Genomic DNA, 17,298 nt, shown 5'->3' with positions numbered 1-17,298 from the left:
GGATGACGGGATATTTTAAGCCCTAGATACGTGAAATGATCTTTCACTAGCGTAAATGGCAGTGCGTCAAGAAAACATGGGTCTAGACTGTCTGATAGGGGCATGAACTCACTCTTACCCCAATTGATTGTATAGCCAGAGAGGTTGCCAAATGAGTTAATGAAGTCAAGCAAAGGGGGAACAGACGCCTCTGGATCCGAGATAATGTAATAATGTAATATAATATATTATATATATATAATAATATAATAATAATAATAATAATATATAATATATGTAATATAATAATGTATCATCCGCATAAAGGCCCACCCGGCTTTCTATCTCCCCTATCTTAATGCCCTTGATGCCAGGATGACTCCTGATCCCTATCGCAAGGGGCTCCAGGGCCACATCGAAGAGCAGGGGCGACAGCGGGTCACCCTGCCTGACTCCTCAGTGCAATTGAGGAGATGTGCCTTCCTAACCTGTTGGCTAGCACCTTCGTGATGGACTTCTGGTCAAAGTTAAGGAGAGCAATGGGCCTATAATTCCCAGGCTTGGTGTCTTCCTTGCCTTTTTTTAACAATAGGCATATATTCGCTTCGTACAGTGACCCCGGAAATGCATTGTTCTCAGCGGAGTCCTTGATCATCCTAAGCAAGAGCGGGGCGAGTGTTTTATGAAATGCTTTATAAAACTCGCAGCCAAACCCGTCTGGGCCAGCTGCTTTACCAGAGGGAAATTATTTAATTGCCTCAACTAACTCATCCTCCGTGAAGTCTGAATCAAGTTCAAACCTGGATGACTCATTTAGTGTTGGCAGGCTGAGGGAGTCAAAAAAATTAGCAAGATCTGTATTAGTTGCTCTAGATTTAGCAGTGTATAATTCTGAGTAAAAGTCTTTGAAGCGAGTGTTTATTTCCTTAGGATTGACCAGCAAGTCTCCTGTTTTGGATTTTATTTTATAAATTGCACGGCTCGCCTGGGCACCCTTCAACTGTCTGGCCAGCAGCCTCTCTGGTCTATCACCTAACTCAAAGTGTTTTTTTTTACTTTTAAGTAGGAGTTTGCCAATGGTTCCACTGAGAATGCGATTGTATTCATATTTCAACTTCAAAATCTTGTTATAATCTTCCTGTGACAGGGAGTACCTATAGGACTGTTCGAGAGTTGGAAGTTCGTTTTCAATTTCGACCAGACGACGGCGCTGTTCTCTTTTCTTTGATGCTTCGAACGAAATTATATGGCCTCTCATAACTAATTTGAGGGTTTCCCAGAGCGTTGAGTCTGACACGTCACCTGTGTCATTGGTCTCAAGGAACTCTCCCAAGCGTGCAGACATGTAATCCACGAATACTTGCTCGGTCAACAACCATGGATTAAAGTGCCAGCAGTAAGTTTGTTTTGGCAGGGCAAGCATCAATTTTAAAGATACTGGACTGTGATCTGATATCAATATATTATGATATTTAGTCTGTACGATGTTAGGTATTGATTTTGCATCCACTAAAAAATAATCAATCCTTGTATATGATTTATGGACATGGGAAAAATAGGAATAGTCTTTATCTGTTGGATGCTGCAGCCTCCATCAATCATGTTTCTGGATTTAAGTAGATTATTCAACGTTTGAACAGATGCTATGGTGATTGGAGCATGAGAGGAAAGTCTGTCAAGATGTGGATCAAGATAACAATTAAAATCACCGCCCATGATTAAATTAGTAGTGCTGAGGTCTGGAATTAAATCAAATACTTTGCGAAAATAATTTGGGTCGTCTATATTTGCAGAAAGGTGACAGGGAACGAATTAATACCTCCAGTAATCATAATATACCTGCCATTTGGATCCGTGATTACTGAAGCAAGTTGGAATGGGATACTCTTACGAAAGAGAATGGCGACACCTCTAGCTTTGGAAGTAAACGGTGACTGGTAAACTTGAGAAATCCAATTAGCTCTCAGCCGCCTCTGCTCTGTAGCTTTTATATGGGTTTCTTGCAGAAACACTATGTCTGCTTTAAGTGACTTTAAGTGCGCAAAGACCTTACCCCGTTTAACTGCATGCCCAAGACCGCGCACATTCCATGAGACCAATGAAATGGCACTCATGTCTGTCTGATTTTCACCATTAGGCCTTAACATGGAAATGGAAAAATAAAAGCAATCTGAGACACCCAAAAACAAATGTCAACAAACAAAAGCAGTTATTCTGGCAGCTCTGGACAACATTAAACAACACAGATAAACCCCACCTCCCTCCCCACAGAAACTTCCCCAAATGAAGCATCTTTTTCCCCCACATATACTGACCGAGGGCCACCGGGCGTATGGCTTGTAAATACAACTCTAACAAACCGAACATTTTCAACTAAGCGAGCCTGTGCCCCTCTACCGTTCTAAATAGCCAAAAGTAGGCGTATAAAATTAAAATGTTACCGTCAATGATTGTGAAAGTGTTCCTTATGCTCTGTCAGTTCACAATCCGGTCAGACCATGTCTAGTCATTTTCATTATCCCGCTGCAAGTTCCCGACGAACGTCATTGCTTCCGCGGGAGAGGTGAATATCTTCTGAAGCCCGTTGTGTTGGAAGTGGAGCTTGACCGGGAAACGCAGGCTGTGCTTGATTTTCAGCTCACGCAGGGCTGTCATAGCCTCACGGAACCCCCGACGCTGCTCCATCACCTCGGCAGTATAGTCTGGAAATATGAAGACCTTGTGTTCGCCGTACTTGAGAGACTGTTGCCGAGCGAGCCGTATTATTGTCTCTTTCTCCTGGTAGTGATGGACCCGGGCGATGATCGTGCGGGGTCTGGCCGCCGGACCGGAGACTCCTTCTGCTGGCTTGGGCTGTAGAGAGCGGTGAGCGCGGTCAACAATTACCGGCTTGGGAAGTGGGTCTCGCCTAACAGTTTAGGAATGAGAGCGCTTACAAATTCAGTCGGATTTCCCTTCTCTTCTCCTTCGGGGATCCCCACAAACTTGACATTGTTGCGCCTCGAGCGGCCCTCTAGGTCATTCGTCTTGGCACGGAGGGAAGCGTTCTCCCTCCGTAACTTGTCGATAGCAGTCTCCATAGACTGCAGACGAGCGTCGTGGTCTGAGACCGTCTCATCTATTTCATCTATTCGGGTCAGCAGGCTGTTGTGTGACGACTGGAGAGAAGCGAACTTCTCATCCAGTAGGTCGAACCGGGTGTTAATAGTCTGCAGGATCGTATCCTGCATGTTTTTCAAGTCCTCCATAGAAGAAGCATGTTGATCACCGGAAACGTCCTCGCTAGCCATTACCATGTTGCTGCTAGCTAGCCTAGGCCTCAGCGATTTGTCTCTCTTTTCTTTGGCTTTAGAGTTAGCGGTAGTTGACATTACTTGGTCTTAAACGTTCACGCGGGGATATAGAGACAGAATTGGGATGATATTTACGAGCAATCTTGGTTAAAGACGGTAAAGTTAAACAGATATAAACTGAACGGAGAGGAGCTCTTGCAGAGACGTCTTACTCCATATGCGGCACACTAGCGCCCCCTGAGCAATGTTTAATTACATTTTTGTATTCAAAATATTATGCAGGACTACTTTTTTCTAGAATAAATGTTATTTTTCACCTTTCAGAAGAATACAGATAGTCTCACTTGCATTATTGCATGTTTATTTCATGGATATAGAATTTTGGTTACAAGTTACTGAATCGAATCGTGTTTTACAGAATCAAATTGAATCGAATCGTTACAAACAAAAAAAATCGTCCTTGAATCGAATCGCAAACTACTGTATCGTTAATCGAATTAAATCGCTGTGAAGCCAAAGATTCACACCCCTATTGGTAATCATTTGAAAAGCAAGTTTTTCTGCCATTATAGTGTACTGATTTCGTGACATCAGCTATCGGAGCCCTATTTGACTTTTATGGATGCTGCTGGATTTCTTTTCCAAAATACCTAGCGAAAAAATCAGCAACTTTGAATTGATAGTGTTTACAGTTTTGGACTGTAAGCATGAGGATTTTTCTCCTGCGACCACATGCTCTTCTCCCTTTATACTCTGTTGAGTAGCAGATAGAGGAGCAGCAGCTGTTGTGGGCGTGGCTAAAAAACAAAAACATGTTTGCATTGATTTATAAGCATATAACAGATTATTGCATAGATAAGTTAGAGCCACAGACCTCACATCTTTTAATCACACTTCAGGAGAATAAACAGAAACAATCATATACAAACTAAGGTACAACTGTCCAAAGAATTAATGGGAGGTAGCTGAAAATGTCCTGGAAAATGGTTTCAAGCAAATTTAATTAAATTTAAATAAATAAATAAAAATATTAATTGTCTTATGAATTGTGTTGGTAAAACCTGTTTTTCTTTGTCATTGCAGCTGCAGTTAAAATTTGGAATGAGAAGGCGACAGAGCATGATATTTCCAATGCCGTCGTGACCACCTCAAACATGCTGCTCGGTGCTTGGGTGGTGGCGGCTACAAGGCCAAATGAGCCAATGCGGCTGACTTTTTTTTTTTTTTTTTGCATGCTGTTCCTGTTATGTTCATAAGTATTTTGTTAATAAATGTTTGAATTGTACATTTGGGTTTAGTGTCTAATTTTGAAAACAAATTTAGACCGTCTGTCTTTAAGACGACCTGAAAATGATGACTTTTCACCTTTCACTTTTCAACCAAATTAAGACCATACAGCGACACGTCTTTTAGACGACCTGAAGAGACGACTTTTCACCTTTCACTTTTCAACTAATTCCAAACGTTATTTCGACGTAAATCGGAGACGTCATTTTAATGTGTTTTCAACGTGGTTGTGCTGGGTGGGAATGGGTTTGCATGTTTACGTCACACTCACCTAATCCAAGACAGGACACCCTCAGCCCCGATTTCCCCAGATTTCTGGTGACAAAAAAAAAATCAGAGTAAAGTGTGATCAGCAATTCATGAAGTATCACATCATCAATATATTATAAATATCAATATTGCAGTAGGGCTGCACGGTGGTGTAGTGGTTAGCACTCTCGCCTCACAGCAAGAGGGTCCCGGGTTCGATCCCCGGGTCGGCCCGGGTTCCTTCTGTGTGGAGTTTGCATGTTCTCCCCGTGTAAGCGTGGGTTCTCTCCGGGTTCTCCGGCTTCCTCCCACAGTCCAAAGACATGCAGGATGGGGATAGGTAAATTGGTGACTCTAAATTGCCCGTAGGTGTGAATGTGAGTGTGAATGGTTGTTTGTCTCTACATGTCGGCCCTGCGATAGACTGGCGTCCTGTCCAGGGTGAACCCTGCCTTCGCCCAATGACAGCTGGGATCGGCTCCAGCCCCCCCGCGACCCTGAATACTGGATAAGCGGTAGAAAATGGATGGATGGATGGAATATTGCAGTACGAGGGAAGTCATGTTTGATTTTCTGCTGCTGTTTTTCACTATGTAGCTTTAACAAATGGCTCTATTGCCCTACTGCTGTCTCACAGAAAAATACAACAAATTGGTCATGCAATCACTACTGGTAGATCAGTAACACACTCCTGATAATGATAATATAATATATATAATATTATCATTATTATTATTCAGCCAACTGAATATTATCATAGATTATTATTAGTCTGCCACATGGACGATATTCTTGTATGGGGTAAAGATCAAGAGGAGCATGACACCAGGCTTCATGCAGTGCTGAACAAGCTCCAGGAAACTGGTGTCACACTAAACATGGAGAAGTGTGAGCTGAGTCAGCGGATGCATCTTCGTATGGACTCGGTGCTGACCTTCTGCAAAAAGAGGGAGGCCGGTTGCATACGCATCACGTTCGATGACTGAGACTGAACAGAAGTATACTCAGGTGGAAAAAGAGGCACTAGGATTAGTGAGCAGCCAACTGAATGAGCTTGTGACAAACTGCACCACCTGCATCAGAGAACGCACCAATCCGGTGGAGCCACTGTTGCAGAGTGAGCTCCCAGAGAGGCCGTGGCAAAAGGTGGACACAGACTTGTTCACCCTAAACAATTGCAATTACCTGCTTGTAGTAGATTATTACTCAAGATTTGTAGAGATTGCTAAACTGACGACAACGCGCTCAGAGGATGTAATTGTGCACCTGAAGTCTATTTTTTTCAGACATGGCATCCCAGAACTGTTTTTCAATGACAATGGCCCACAGTTTTCCAGCCAACAGTTCACTGACTTTTCATCAGCCTATGGATTCAAACATGTTACAAGCAGCCCAAGATTTGCTCAAAGCAACGATGAAGCAGAACGACATGTTCAGACAGTGAAAATACTACTAAAGAAAGCTCAAGATCCATATCTTGCTCTGTTAGCATATAAAGCTACTCCATCGTCTAATGGCTACAGTCCTGCTCAACTGCTTATGGGCTGCAGGCTTCATACACCAGTGCCCCAGCACCCCTCTCTACTCAACCCAGAGCTTCCTGGTAGAGCCACAGTTGCAGAGAAAGACAGAGAGAGGAAGATAAAAGGCACGGTGGTTTCATCCCACTCCACACCCCGCTCATATGTGGTGGACAGTCCCACAGGCACCATTAGGCGCAACAGGCATCATCTTGTTCCCATGCAAGAGACTGTTCCTCAGAGTCAGACACCCTGCACCAACTCAGTCAGTTGAGTCTGTCTCAAACACACCAAGTCACTGAGCCCCCAAATCAGACTCAAAAGACATTAACACCTGTCTCTACCAGAACTAGGTTTGGACTTGTGAGAAAAAGGGATGTTGGACAAGTGGGTGAAATGGGGAAATGTTTTGTTCTGAAGAATGCATAGTATTCATTTCATGAAGGCATAAGAGTTTGTGAGAGTTTATTATAGGTAGATATAGATATAATTTGTCTCAGTCCCAATGTTTGTTAAAAGGGGAGATGTGGTGGAATCGAAGATGTTATACATGTGCTTTTACTTTGAAGGACAGGTTCAAGATGTAACAGGAAGTTAAGAGAAGAGCAGTAGCTTAACGGTTAAGCTAGTGAGGAGTTCCATGTTGTGTGTCCTGCTGAATAAATGTAGTTAACCTGAAAGTCTCGTCTGTTGGCATTCATTATGGAAAAACACGACAGTTAGCAGTGTTAATTAAGCTCAGTGGACCACAAAACTGTATGATGCCCACCTCAATATATCTAAACTTAACCAGAATAAAAAGTAAAGATGCTGAGAACATGTTGGAATGCAGACATTAGCATTTAGCAGCTACAGCATCACTGTGCTGTGAGCATGACTGTGGATGTTATTTGGATTGTACAGTCAACACTTAAGTTGCCAAAATGTGTTAAATGCTGTGCTTGTTGCTGTGCAGACAAAACCAGATAGACAAGCTGGTAGACAGACAGACAGACATAAAGAGTGTTTATTGTATGTCACAAAGTGACAAAGTATTATTTAATAAGGCTCATCAACAACTAATGCTAAATTCAAACACATTTAAAACACACTCACTCAATCACTAATGGTAATTGCTTACCTGTAAATCATGCCAGTGGAATAAGCCAAGGTGTCCCTGAGTGAAACATGGTTCATTTTAAGGAAATCCTCCAGATTTTTGAGCTGAGCAGCTGCACGAACCTCTCTCAACCTCTGAAACTCTGCTAACTGGCTGCTGCGCTGCTGCTTTTCTTCTTGCTCCAGTGCTTGCTCCGACAAGAAACAGCTCAGGCCACTGTGCACACTCTCACTCATGGATGACAGGGACAGTATCTTGCCTCCAGGGCCACAATTCCCACTGCTGATGCTACTGCTGCGACATATCCCGCTGCTGTCTCGACTCCCAGGTGGCACCCCTCCACTGCCCCCAGGTCTGGGCATCTACAAGTTGATGACAAAACAACATCACAATCGCACAAAGTTGATCAAGCCATGACAATAAACTTCACATATTCTCCTGATCTGAGTAGGTTGGTCAATGATCAGGATGATCCGAAATCTCTTTGCAACCTTTCCCACTGCCAATGTGCATGTTGTCTTGTAAAATAATCATAGCTGTATTTCTCTGTTCCGTCTCTGTTGTCTGCATTATTGAAGTGCAATCAATGAATTATTGAAGGGTGAGTGAAGTAGGTGAAGCTTTGCTGTTTGTCTGCGTGTATGGAAATATGAACATGCACACAGTGCTGTTACATCCGCAATGTCAGACCAACTTAATCAAGACCTGGATTATTTGGTTCTGAGTCAACACTGTGTTATTCTAAATAATTAATTTGGACAGAAATATTCTATAAACAATATTGATCTATCTTCTAACATCAAACTCTTCCATGCATAAAATGTAGGTCAGGGGACTAATACAGTTCACTATAGCTTATATTCATTAGTATTACTTGAATTTGCTCTAATATTTGATACTGGTGTTTTTTTATGGGACCATGCACAATGTGCCCACGAGCAGTGACATTTTAAGCATCAACTAAAGTTTAAACTTAGAGTCACTGTTCTTCTTGAAGGCTAGAAGGCTAATTCCTGATTCAAACCAGGCAGTCCTCTGCTCGGACCTTCTTGTAAGCAGGTCTGTGTATTGTCTAGAGTCGACAAACGTAGAGCAGGTGCCAGAGCTTTCAGCCATTACAACACTCTTCTGTGGAACCATCTTCCAACTTTGGTTCGGGAGGCAGACAGTTTCCACATTTAAGAGTAGGCTTAAAACTTTCCTCTTTGACAACACTTACACTTAGGGCTGGCTTGCCTTGGACTGGCTTTTAGTCATGCTACTATACCCCTAGACTGCCGGAGGACTATAATGATACAATGAGTCAGTCTCTCAACACAATTCTCATAGGTTTCTCTGGCTTGTAGTGGAACCTGATCCTGATTGCACTTCTGCTGTGGTCCTGTTTGCTGCTTAATGCTAGTATTATTAAGGCTGGAGACTCGGTGTGTCATAAGTCACCAGCAGTCTTAGCCTATAGCAGCATAAATAAGAGCCAGTCCAGGGGAAATCATGAGCCATTCCTAAGTATAAGTGTTGTCAAAAAGGAAAGTTTTAAGCCCCCAGAAAAGAGAGCAGGTTTAGGGAAACTACCTAGACAACACCATCATGACAGTCAACTTGTTTAAAAACAGAACCAGTCAGACAGATGAATTAGCTAAGCAAGAAGGTGAAACAGCTGAGGGACATGGACAGTTGTAGACACCGACAATGTTTCATCCATCATGGCTGAAATAACAACTATTGCTGCTTTGAACATGTTACGGAAGTCCCAAATACTCTAATTAAACAGCGTCCTGTCTGAGTTCATAACATCACCCAGAGGTGTTCGGGGAACTTAATTAAGCTGTATTCAGTGTAATAAATAATATGCCAAAGTAACAACATAATGATGACGATTGGTAAAAAGTCTGAAGTCATGGTTAATTAAGTTTGTCTGCAGGACAATAAGCAAATAACTTTTTAAATGCTTGTTTTCTGAATAGGCTGTGCTGTAGCTGCTCCAAAGTCATCTCGGTATAAATGCGTGGCAACCTTGTTGTTTGTACCATAGACAGTCTCTGGTTTGAACTCCTAATTTTGTTTTGCCTCTGTATAAAATGTAAGGTACTATCGTCGTGTCTCCAGGACACCACAGATATACTTTATTTTGTCTCCATGTCGGATTCAGTGACGAGTGACGACGCTGGGAAATTGTCAATGCTGATTGGCTTCCCATCAGAGCGCCAGAGCATCACACGCAAATTTGTTGCTAGAGTTGAAAAATTTCAACAGGTGTCAATCAGAGAAGGCAACAGTACAACAATCCAGCAAGCGAAAACACGAGGTCAAGGCACCAGCAAAAACCATGGAAACACGGATTTGGCGCACAAGACAAAGGCAATCTGGCACAAGGGGAGGGGAAATACAGAAGAGCTGTCACCCAGCACTGACTCTACGTAGACTTCCTAAACCTTCTAGGTACTACCAGTTCAGGCATCCTTCAGCATGAACCTAACCACCACCCAGAGGAGCAGTCACCCACCGGTATAGGTCAATCGGTTCGGTATGTGACTTCCTTTCTGCATGCTCTGTGAAGTGAAAACTGAAATAGGGTACGTCCCTGAATACACATTTTTGACCAAACTCAATCGTAGACAATAATATTGATTCTATATTATAGACTGAAAGCATATGGTCAAGCACTTGCGCGCTATGACTATGTGCCATCTCATGAGCACTTTTGTCTGTTGAGCCTGTCCTGTATATGAGCAAAGGCTACAGCCCAGTTCAGGAATTCTCTACACGTCAGATTCTTATGATGGAGGATTACAGATTCAGAAATATGTTTTTCATCACCGGAAAAACAATTGGCTTACATTTACATGTAGCGGCTACAGTCACTTTGGAAGTGACTGTAGTCTTCGACCAGGAGAAGATGTCATCAACTTTCATTGGGCGTTTCAACCCTGAACTACAACAACCTTGAGTTGGCGGGCCGGCAGTGATGTCCAATCACTGCCCATCTTCTCCTGGTCCCCAGCTAGGCTCCTCCCTCCTATTCCAGAGCCAGCAAGAGGCTCTCTCTGCGGCTTCCCCCAAACTACAGGCAGCTGTCTTCCTCTCCCTTCCTCTTATTCCCAGCGCTTATTCCCAGGGCTTCCTGACCCTGGGAATAGAGTACTAGCCGTGGTACTTGGTGGCTTTCCTCTCGTGGGCTTCGCTGCATCATCTTCCCGTGGTACGGTAAGTTCTTTTTGGCCTCTTCTGACCAAATCACTATGTCAGGCCTCAGGGAAGTTTGGACTACCTGGGGAAAGTGTAATTTCCTTCCCAGGTCTACCCTCATCTCCCATGCTGGTGCTGTCTGCAAGAGGCTCTTCTTGGTCTTCTTGGAGGATGATGGTTCCCCCCCCTCCCTGATGAACTGGATGGATGCCGTTGGCCTTGGTTGAGGTTGGTGCTTCTTCCGTCTCTCCTGCTCCAAGATGTCGGCCAGTGCACTGAGGACCTTGTCATGGCACCAGCGATATCTGCCCTGGCTAAGAGTAGTCTGGCACCTTGCCAGTATGTGCGCCAATGTTCCTCTCCCCCCACATAACCTGCACTGTGGGTCCTCTCTCATTCCCCACCTGTACAGGTTGGTTGGTGTTGGAAGGGTGTCGTACACTGAACGGAGCAGGAAGGAGATGCGTAAAGGTTCCAACCTCCAGAGTTCTGGCCAAGTGGTCCTGAGCTAGGACATTTCCATGATGTATTTGTATTATTGACAACATGCTAGTACTTGACTGCCTTGACTGTTAAAGTAAGAAATGACCACTGAGCAACTGTTGAATGCTTCACTGTTGAGTGCTTCATCTTTTTAATAAAATAACAAAAGCTATCATTTCCTTTGTTGTCTCTATTTTATCAAAAACATACCCGTTACCCAAAAACCGAGGTATGTACTGTATCATGAATTTTGTGTTCCGTTATACACCTCCCCATCGCAGACCCAAGCAGACCTCCCAGATACCTCCACTCCAGGCATCCTTTAGCAGTAACTGTACCACCGCCCAGAGGAGCTGTCCCCAGAACAGACTCCACGCAGACCTCCAAGACCTCCCAGATCACATCAAAGCAGGTTTCTACACTCACTGCACTATCACTGACACACCACATAAACAAGTCAACACAAGCCCCAACAACCCAGCCAGAGCACCCTTCAGTCGAGCATCTACACCGTTTTCCAGCCAGTTCTACAGGTACCCCAGCCAACTGGACAGAACTATACTGAGGTGGTGAGGGGAACAGTGCCCCCCTCCCGGTGTCCACAGATAGATACATTTGCACACCTGCTCTGCTCTAACCTCATAGCTACAAAGTCACAATGATAAATTTCTAACGTAAAATTAAATACAAGTGTATGTGGTACGTCAACACCATCTCATACATTCTAGACTTCAGCTCCTTACTCTCCCAAATGTAATACCCCAAGATTCCCATTAATTAATCAGTTTTCATGAAATACATTTTGTTATAATCATGGGTAATCGAACATGATAGGCCAACTCATTTTGAATTGGATTCAGTTATTTTTTAATATATGAAAAGACGTGTAAATTATTTCGAATCTCAGATTTTTCAAAACGTTTTGCAAAAATGTAAATCCTATATTCTGTTGCTTGTTATTGCATTGCATAAATTAAATCAATTGATAAATATCATGATTTACATCCGATTTATGGTCATAAACCAGTTTTAATAGGTCACAGTGATCTTTGATCATCACCAATATCAATTTATTCCTGTTTGTGTGAAATGAAATAAATTCCCTCCAGGCTTTCTGTGAGGGATTATGGTCCCAAGAATGGGACTGACCACCAAAGTCTAATGAGTTCCTCCTCCTGTGTCTGTGGGTGTATGCTGAACTGGCTGTCATTTTAATTAATTTATCCAACATCATTTACATATGATGTTGTCTATTTTAGCGATCGGAGCCTGCAACTCCCAGAGGAAGTGATGGCTATTGAGGCAACTTTTTTAGAGCAGATTAGATCCCAGAACATAATTTAGTAATGTAACCAGCATTTCTTTTGTTATAAAAAAGTGATGCCGTGTTGGTTGTGAATTAAGGGAATCACATTCGATTTAGTAGAGAAGCCTGCTCAATACAAATGGTATTTATTTACTCTTTATTTACAATATGACAGATGCAGATGCATAGCGGCAACATTTAGCAGTCCATGTGGCTGTGATCACCCTAAAAAAAAGGTCAAACAAAGAGGGCCAGTGCCTCCCTTGGTTTGTGCCCCCAAGTTGTACCCAAGCAGAACTCTACTTCGACAATATGCCAGACAGCAAAAATACCTTTTAGGACGCCACCCACTGCTGGATAAGGTAACCTAAGAAAAATAATCAAAGACTCACGGAGCAACATATACAGTCAGGGTTCACAAATGATTCCAATATTACTTATATATTATATTTGGATTATACAAGTCAAAGATAGTGGTATTCAATTGCTGTAGCAAAGAATATTAAAAGTGGAAAAAGGGAAGTATTTGTTGCAAATGAGCACTCACCCAAACATTACAACAGTGCAATCTGGGCTCTGTTCATTTTCCAAACCTGCAAGAGCACATATAACAGAGAATCGCCAACCAATCAATAATTTAAGACCATCTTTCCACATCTTGATGGAGAAGACCATCATAACATCATCTAGCTACTTTCCCGCGACTGAACAGAAGAATAGCCGCGTCTCAAGAAGGAGATGAATAAGAGAAAGGTATTCCGAGAAGCAGATGTCGAACTATTTTGGGCCACGAAGATCTTGCCCTTTCCATGGTTCCACCATCAATCTTTTTATTATCAATCAATTATTATCAATTCATTATCAATCAATCCATATTAGCTACTCACCCGCGTGGTGGCCGTCCGGCCGATGTAGGGGTTCTGGACTACACTGCTCATGATGGAGATTGCTGATGGCCAGATCAAGTAGAACGTGTTTTCCTCAGCCTAATGTCGAGCAGAGCAGCTTCTCGATTGCTTTCAAAGTAGTTGGTGATGGAGTAAATATGGCTCTCCTCTCCCTCCTACTTGGTCACACGACACACAAAGAGCCCTATCAGCAACCCTGCCTGCACTGCAGAGGCCAGAAAATAATCTCACACCTAAATTATTTATCCTTGCACTAAAACTAGCATCTCACTAAAAGCTTGTGATTGTCTGCAGCAGCAGAACACATGCTAAAAGCCTGTCATTTTGCGTGTTGCAACAGTGATGTACCTCTTTTCACACCTTAAAAGAAGAACTACTGGTGAAGTAGTAAAACACAAGGTGACATACAGTTGGATTTCAGCATGTGGATTTTGGGTATTACGCAATTCATAATGTTTGGAATCTGATGATGTTTCGACATGTACACTTCTTAATTTGTACATACGCAAACATGTAGTGCACATCCTTGGCACTATTTTATAAATGATTAAATGTATGATGCTATGGGGATTGTACAACTTCAAGTGGTCCTATGGACAGATATTCAAATCTCAGCTGTGGAGCCTTCCAGCTGCTTCAGGGTTTTCTTTGCCTCTGTGATTAATGACCTCCTTGCCAGCTGTGAGTATTCCTCATGGCACGTTCTACATGGTGCCATATTCTTACCATTTTGTAATAATTGATTTAAATCAGTTAGAGGTGATTTGAAGCACCAGATCTTATTTAGAGGCTACATAGTTTGAAGTGAATACAAATGTACACACCAATTATTTATTTATATATACATATATATATATATATATATATAAATCAGTATAGCCTATACAGATATATATATAAATCATTGAACCATCACAGATCATCACAATCTGATAAGTTATTCTACTTGTGATTTCCCCAGTGTTACTGAAGGACAGAACTCATTTTTAGGAGATTCCTAAAAAGTTGATGTTACAACTCACTCTGGTTCAACACATTTATCGTAGGCTTCTGTTGATGTGAAAATACAGAAAGTCAGTACAGATACCAGTGCTCTAGTAGTGATACCTACTTGTATTCTACTGACAGCAGCTACTGGTGAGCTATTCTAATGCATAGAACGCCATCTACTGGTGAGGCTGTACTTAACAGGTACAATAAGCTTTGAATGAAACAGTATTTGTATTGTATTGTGTCCGTATTGTGTCCGTATTGCTCACGATTAGCCTGGAGAAAGAATACATTTTTGTATTTGATTTCCTTGAAGGGTTACCCTGAAAAGAGCAGATTGTCATTTTGAGCTGCTTAAGGTGAAAAGACAACATTTTCATTACTCTGCTCACTCAACCTGATGGCTTAATTGGCAGTTTCAATGCAGCGGAGTGATGAAGACACAATTTAATCCAAAGACGCTCAGAATGAAAAATATACACTTTTAGATCATATAATTAATTTCATCACCTCTATAAATCCCACGGTAAACATCTTCTTCTTCTTTGAGGTTTGGCTCAGAGTGTGGATCAAAATATCTTCTCTTCAAAAGAAACAAAAGCAAAATAAAAATGAAATCATACCTTCTCAATCAATTTCATCATTCTAAGAAACTCAAACACAAGTCGGTAATACTCATCTCCTGATTTCTTTTGTAAAATATCCAATACATCAAATTCAGTCCTTTCCTTCCTCAGGTCCTTAAAGGAAAACACCACCGCATTTCCATACTGAACTATGTTCTGCTCTGATGTTAGACGAGGTGATACATACCTCCCTCTCCTCTGTGCGTGCACTCAATGGCTCTTGCGCGCACTCCGTGCAGCGCTAATTTGCTAGCATGTAGCTTGTCCTTAGGATCCAAAGGGGGGTGAAGTTAGAAGCGACCAAGCACTTCCACGTTGTCCCTTTTTAAATACGGTTACGTGAGTAGTTACACGACCCAAGTTTGGTTACACAAAATGAAACATGCCAATTTTTCCAAGCGGATAACAAGGATAACTATATAGTATGGCGGAATAACAACTGGAAGCACTTCGACGTCGGCGCAGTAATATCATCACTCCGCTCCCCCTCTTACTTCCGTCAATAGAACCTACGTGACCTGCACGCCGTCGCCTGCACTACCTGTAGTAGTTTGTGCACAGTTGAGGAAGCATCAGGTTGTAGTAAGATAGTTTGTGAACAATCAAACATCATGGTTATAACGTGCATCGTACAGGGTTGTGAAAACAAGCAGAAGGCATATAGTCCCGTCATGTTTTGAGTGATGATATTACTTCGCCGACGTCGAAGTGCTTCCAGTTGTTATTCCGCCATACTATATAGTTATCCTTGTTATCCGCTTAGAGAAATTGGCATGTTTCATTTTGTGTAACCAAACTTGGGGTGTGTAACTACTCACGTAACCGTATTTAAATAGGGACAACGTGGAAGTGCTTGGTCGCTTCTAACTTCACCCCCCTTTGGATCCTAAGGAATATACTGGGACAAGCTACATGCTAGCAAATTAGCGCTGCGCGGAGTGCGCGCAAGAGCCATTGAGTGCACGCACAGAGGAGAGGGAGGTATGTATCACCTCGTCTAAGATCAGAGCAGAACATAGTCCAGTATGGAAATGCGGTGGTGTTTTCCTTTAATCAAACATTCTCTTTCTGCTTCATATCTGTGAAAGTAAATCATACTTCCACTGTTTCTCTTTATATAATGAACCATTCAATCCTCACATATGAGCCGTGATATGATTATTTCTTCTCTGTTCCTTTCAGGCCTCATTTCTCCCACTTTCCTTTGGATTCTATAAAACCTCTCTTCCTGCCATTGTTGCCACCTTTCCTTCATTCTGTTTAATTATACTCTTGACTTCTGTTTAGCTGATGTTAACTATAATGTCATTATTATTTTTGTAGCTTCTTATCTGCCATTTAATTCCCCAACACCAATATGTGCATCTGTGTATATTTGGATGTAACTGTATCAACACGCCTATCCTTGATCTTCTTTTCTAACAATGTGAAGTCTACTTTGGCATCCGGCAGTGGACTAAAGTTAAATTGATCTATTGTAAGTTCTGTTGCTTCCTATGTTTCTTTCCTCTCCTTTTCCCAACAGGGATTTAAGTGTCTTGTGCTGGATGTTCTTGACTATGGCTTTAAATGCAAATAAACATTACACTATAACTAAACACAAACATGCAAATAAACCCAGTAAATCAATGTTAGTTGCTTCTTCTCATGTCTAAAGGCCTTTCTCCCATCTCCACCTGTAATGCCGCTTGGGTTAGTTTTAAATGCACCTGTGCATAATCTCAAAGCCTGATATTGAATACTATTGAACTTTTTGTAACGATGTGTTTGCTTTGAACAATATACCAAAATACTGATCTAATTAATCCATTGTATCTGTCTGCCCCCATTCACTTCCAACTAAACAGCGCATTACATTTAACAACTTCTTCCATTTAGCTGTTACTTTCTGAATATGTACAGCCCGTGTTAATCTATTATAAAACCCCGAAACTTAAAATCTAAAATTAAACCTAAGGTATGGACTGTATTTTTTCCCCAATGCTATGACTTGTTTCATCTTAGTATATTGTGCCTTTTTTTAAACATGGGTACACCCTGGACAGGTCGGCCATAGTAAATTGTAAAAGGTGCTAGAGACAGGTTAGTTTATTAAACACAATGGTGTTGGAGGTCAGGCTGAGGACAGGCAGGCAGGGGAATCCACGGTGGGTGAACCGATAGAAGAAGGCTGGTGCCGGTGGCAGGAGTCAGGCCGGGATACCTGAGGCAGAAAGACACAGGGGTCTGAAAAGGCAACAATGCAGATGGACTCCAACCCTGCAATCAAGCACAGACAGACAGACAGACAGACAGACAGACAGACAGACAGACAGACAGATCACTAGGAGGCAGAGGGCATGACAATCTGTGTGACAATGTCATAATCAACA

At 42.2% G+C, this 17,298-nt stretch overlaps 1 protein-coding gene across 1 annotated transcript in view; it reads right to left on the bottom strand.

Annotated features, from left to right (window-relative positions):
* The window catches only part of LOC311016808 (voltage-gated potassium channel subunit beta-2-like), a 54,763-nt gene extending 41,354 nt beyond the window's left edge, over positions 1-13,409 (bottom strand). The window contains exons 1-3 of the mRNA XM_084014756.1: positions 13,290-13,409; positions 7,449-7,789; positions 4,831-4,874 (exon numbers count right to left, since the gene is read on the bottom strand). Coding sequence (XP_083870882.1) covers positions 4,831-4,874; positions 7,449-7,789; positions 13,290-13,340 — 436 coding nt within the window. The 5' untranslated portion in view covers positions 13,341-13,409. The remainder of the gene's footprint in view (positions 1-4,830; positions 4,875-7,448; positions 7,790-13,289) is intronic.
* Positions 13,410-17,298: the final 3,889 nt, after the last annotated feature.

The sequence above is a fragment of the Eutrigla gurnardus genome (assembly GCF_963514095.1).
Source record: "Eutrigla gurnardus genome assembly, chromosome: 8".
NCBI lineage: Eukaryota > Metazoa > Chordata > Actinopteri > Perciformes > Triglidae > Eutrigla > Eutrigla gurnardus.
This window is presented reverse-complemented; position numbering and strand designations above follow the sequence as displayed.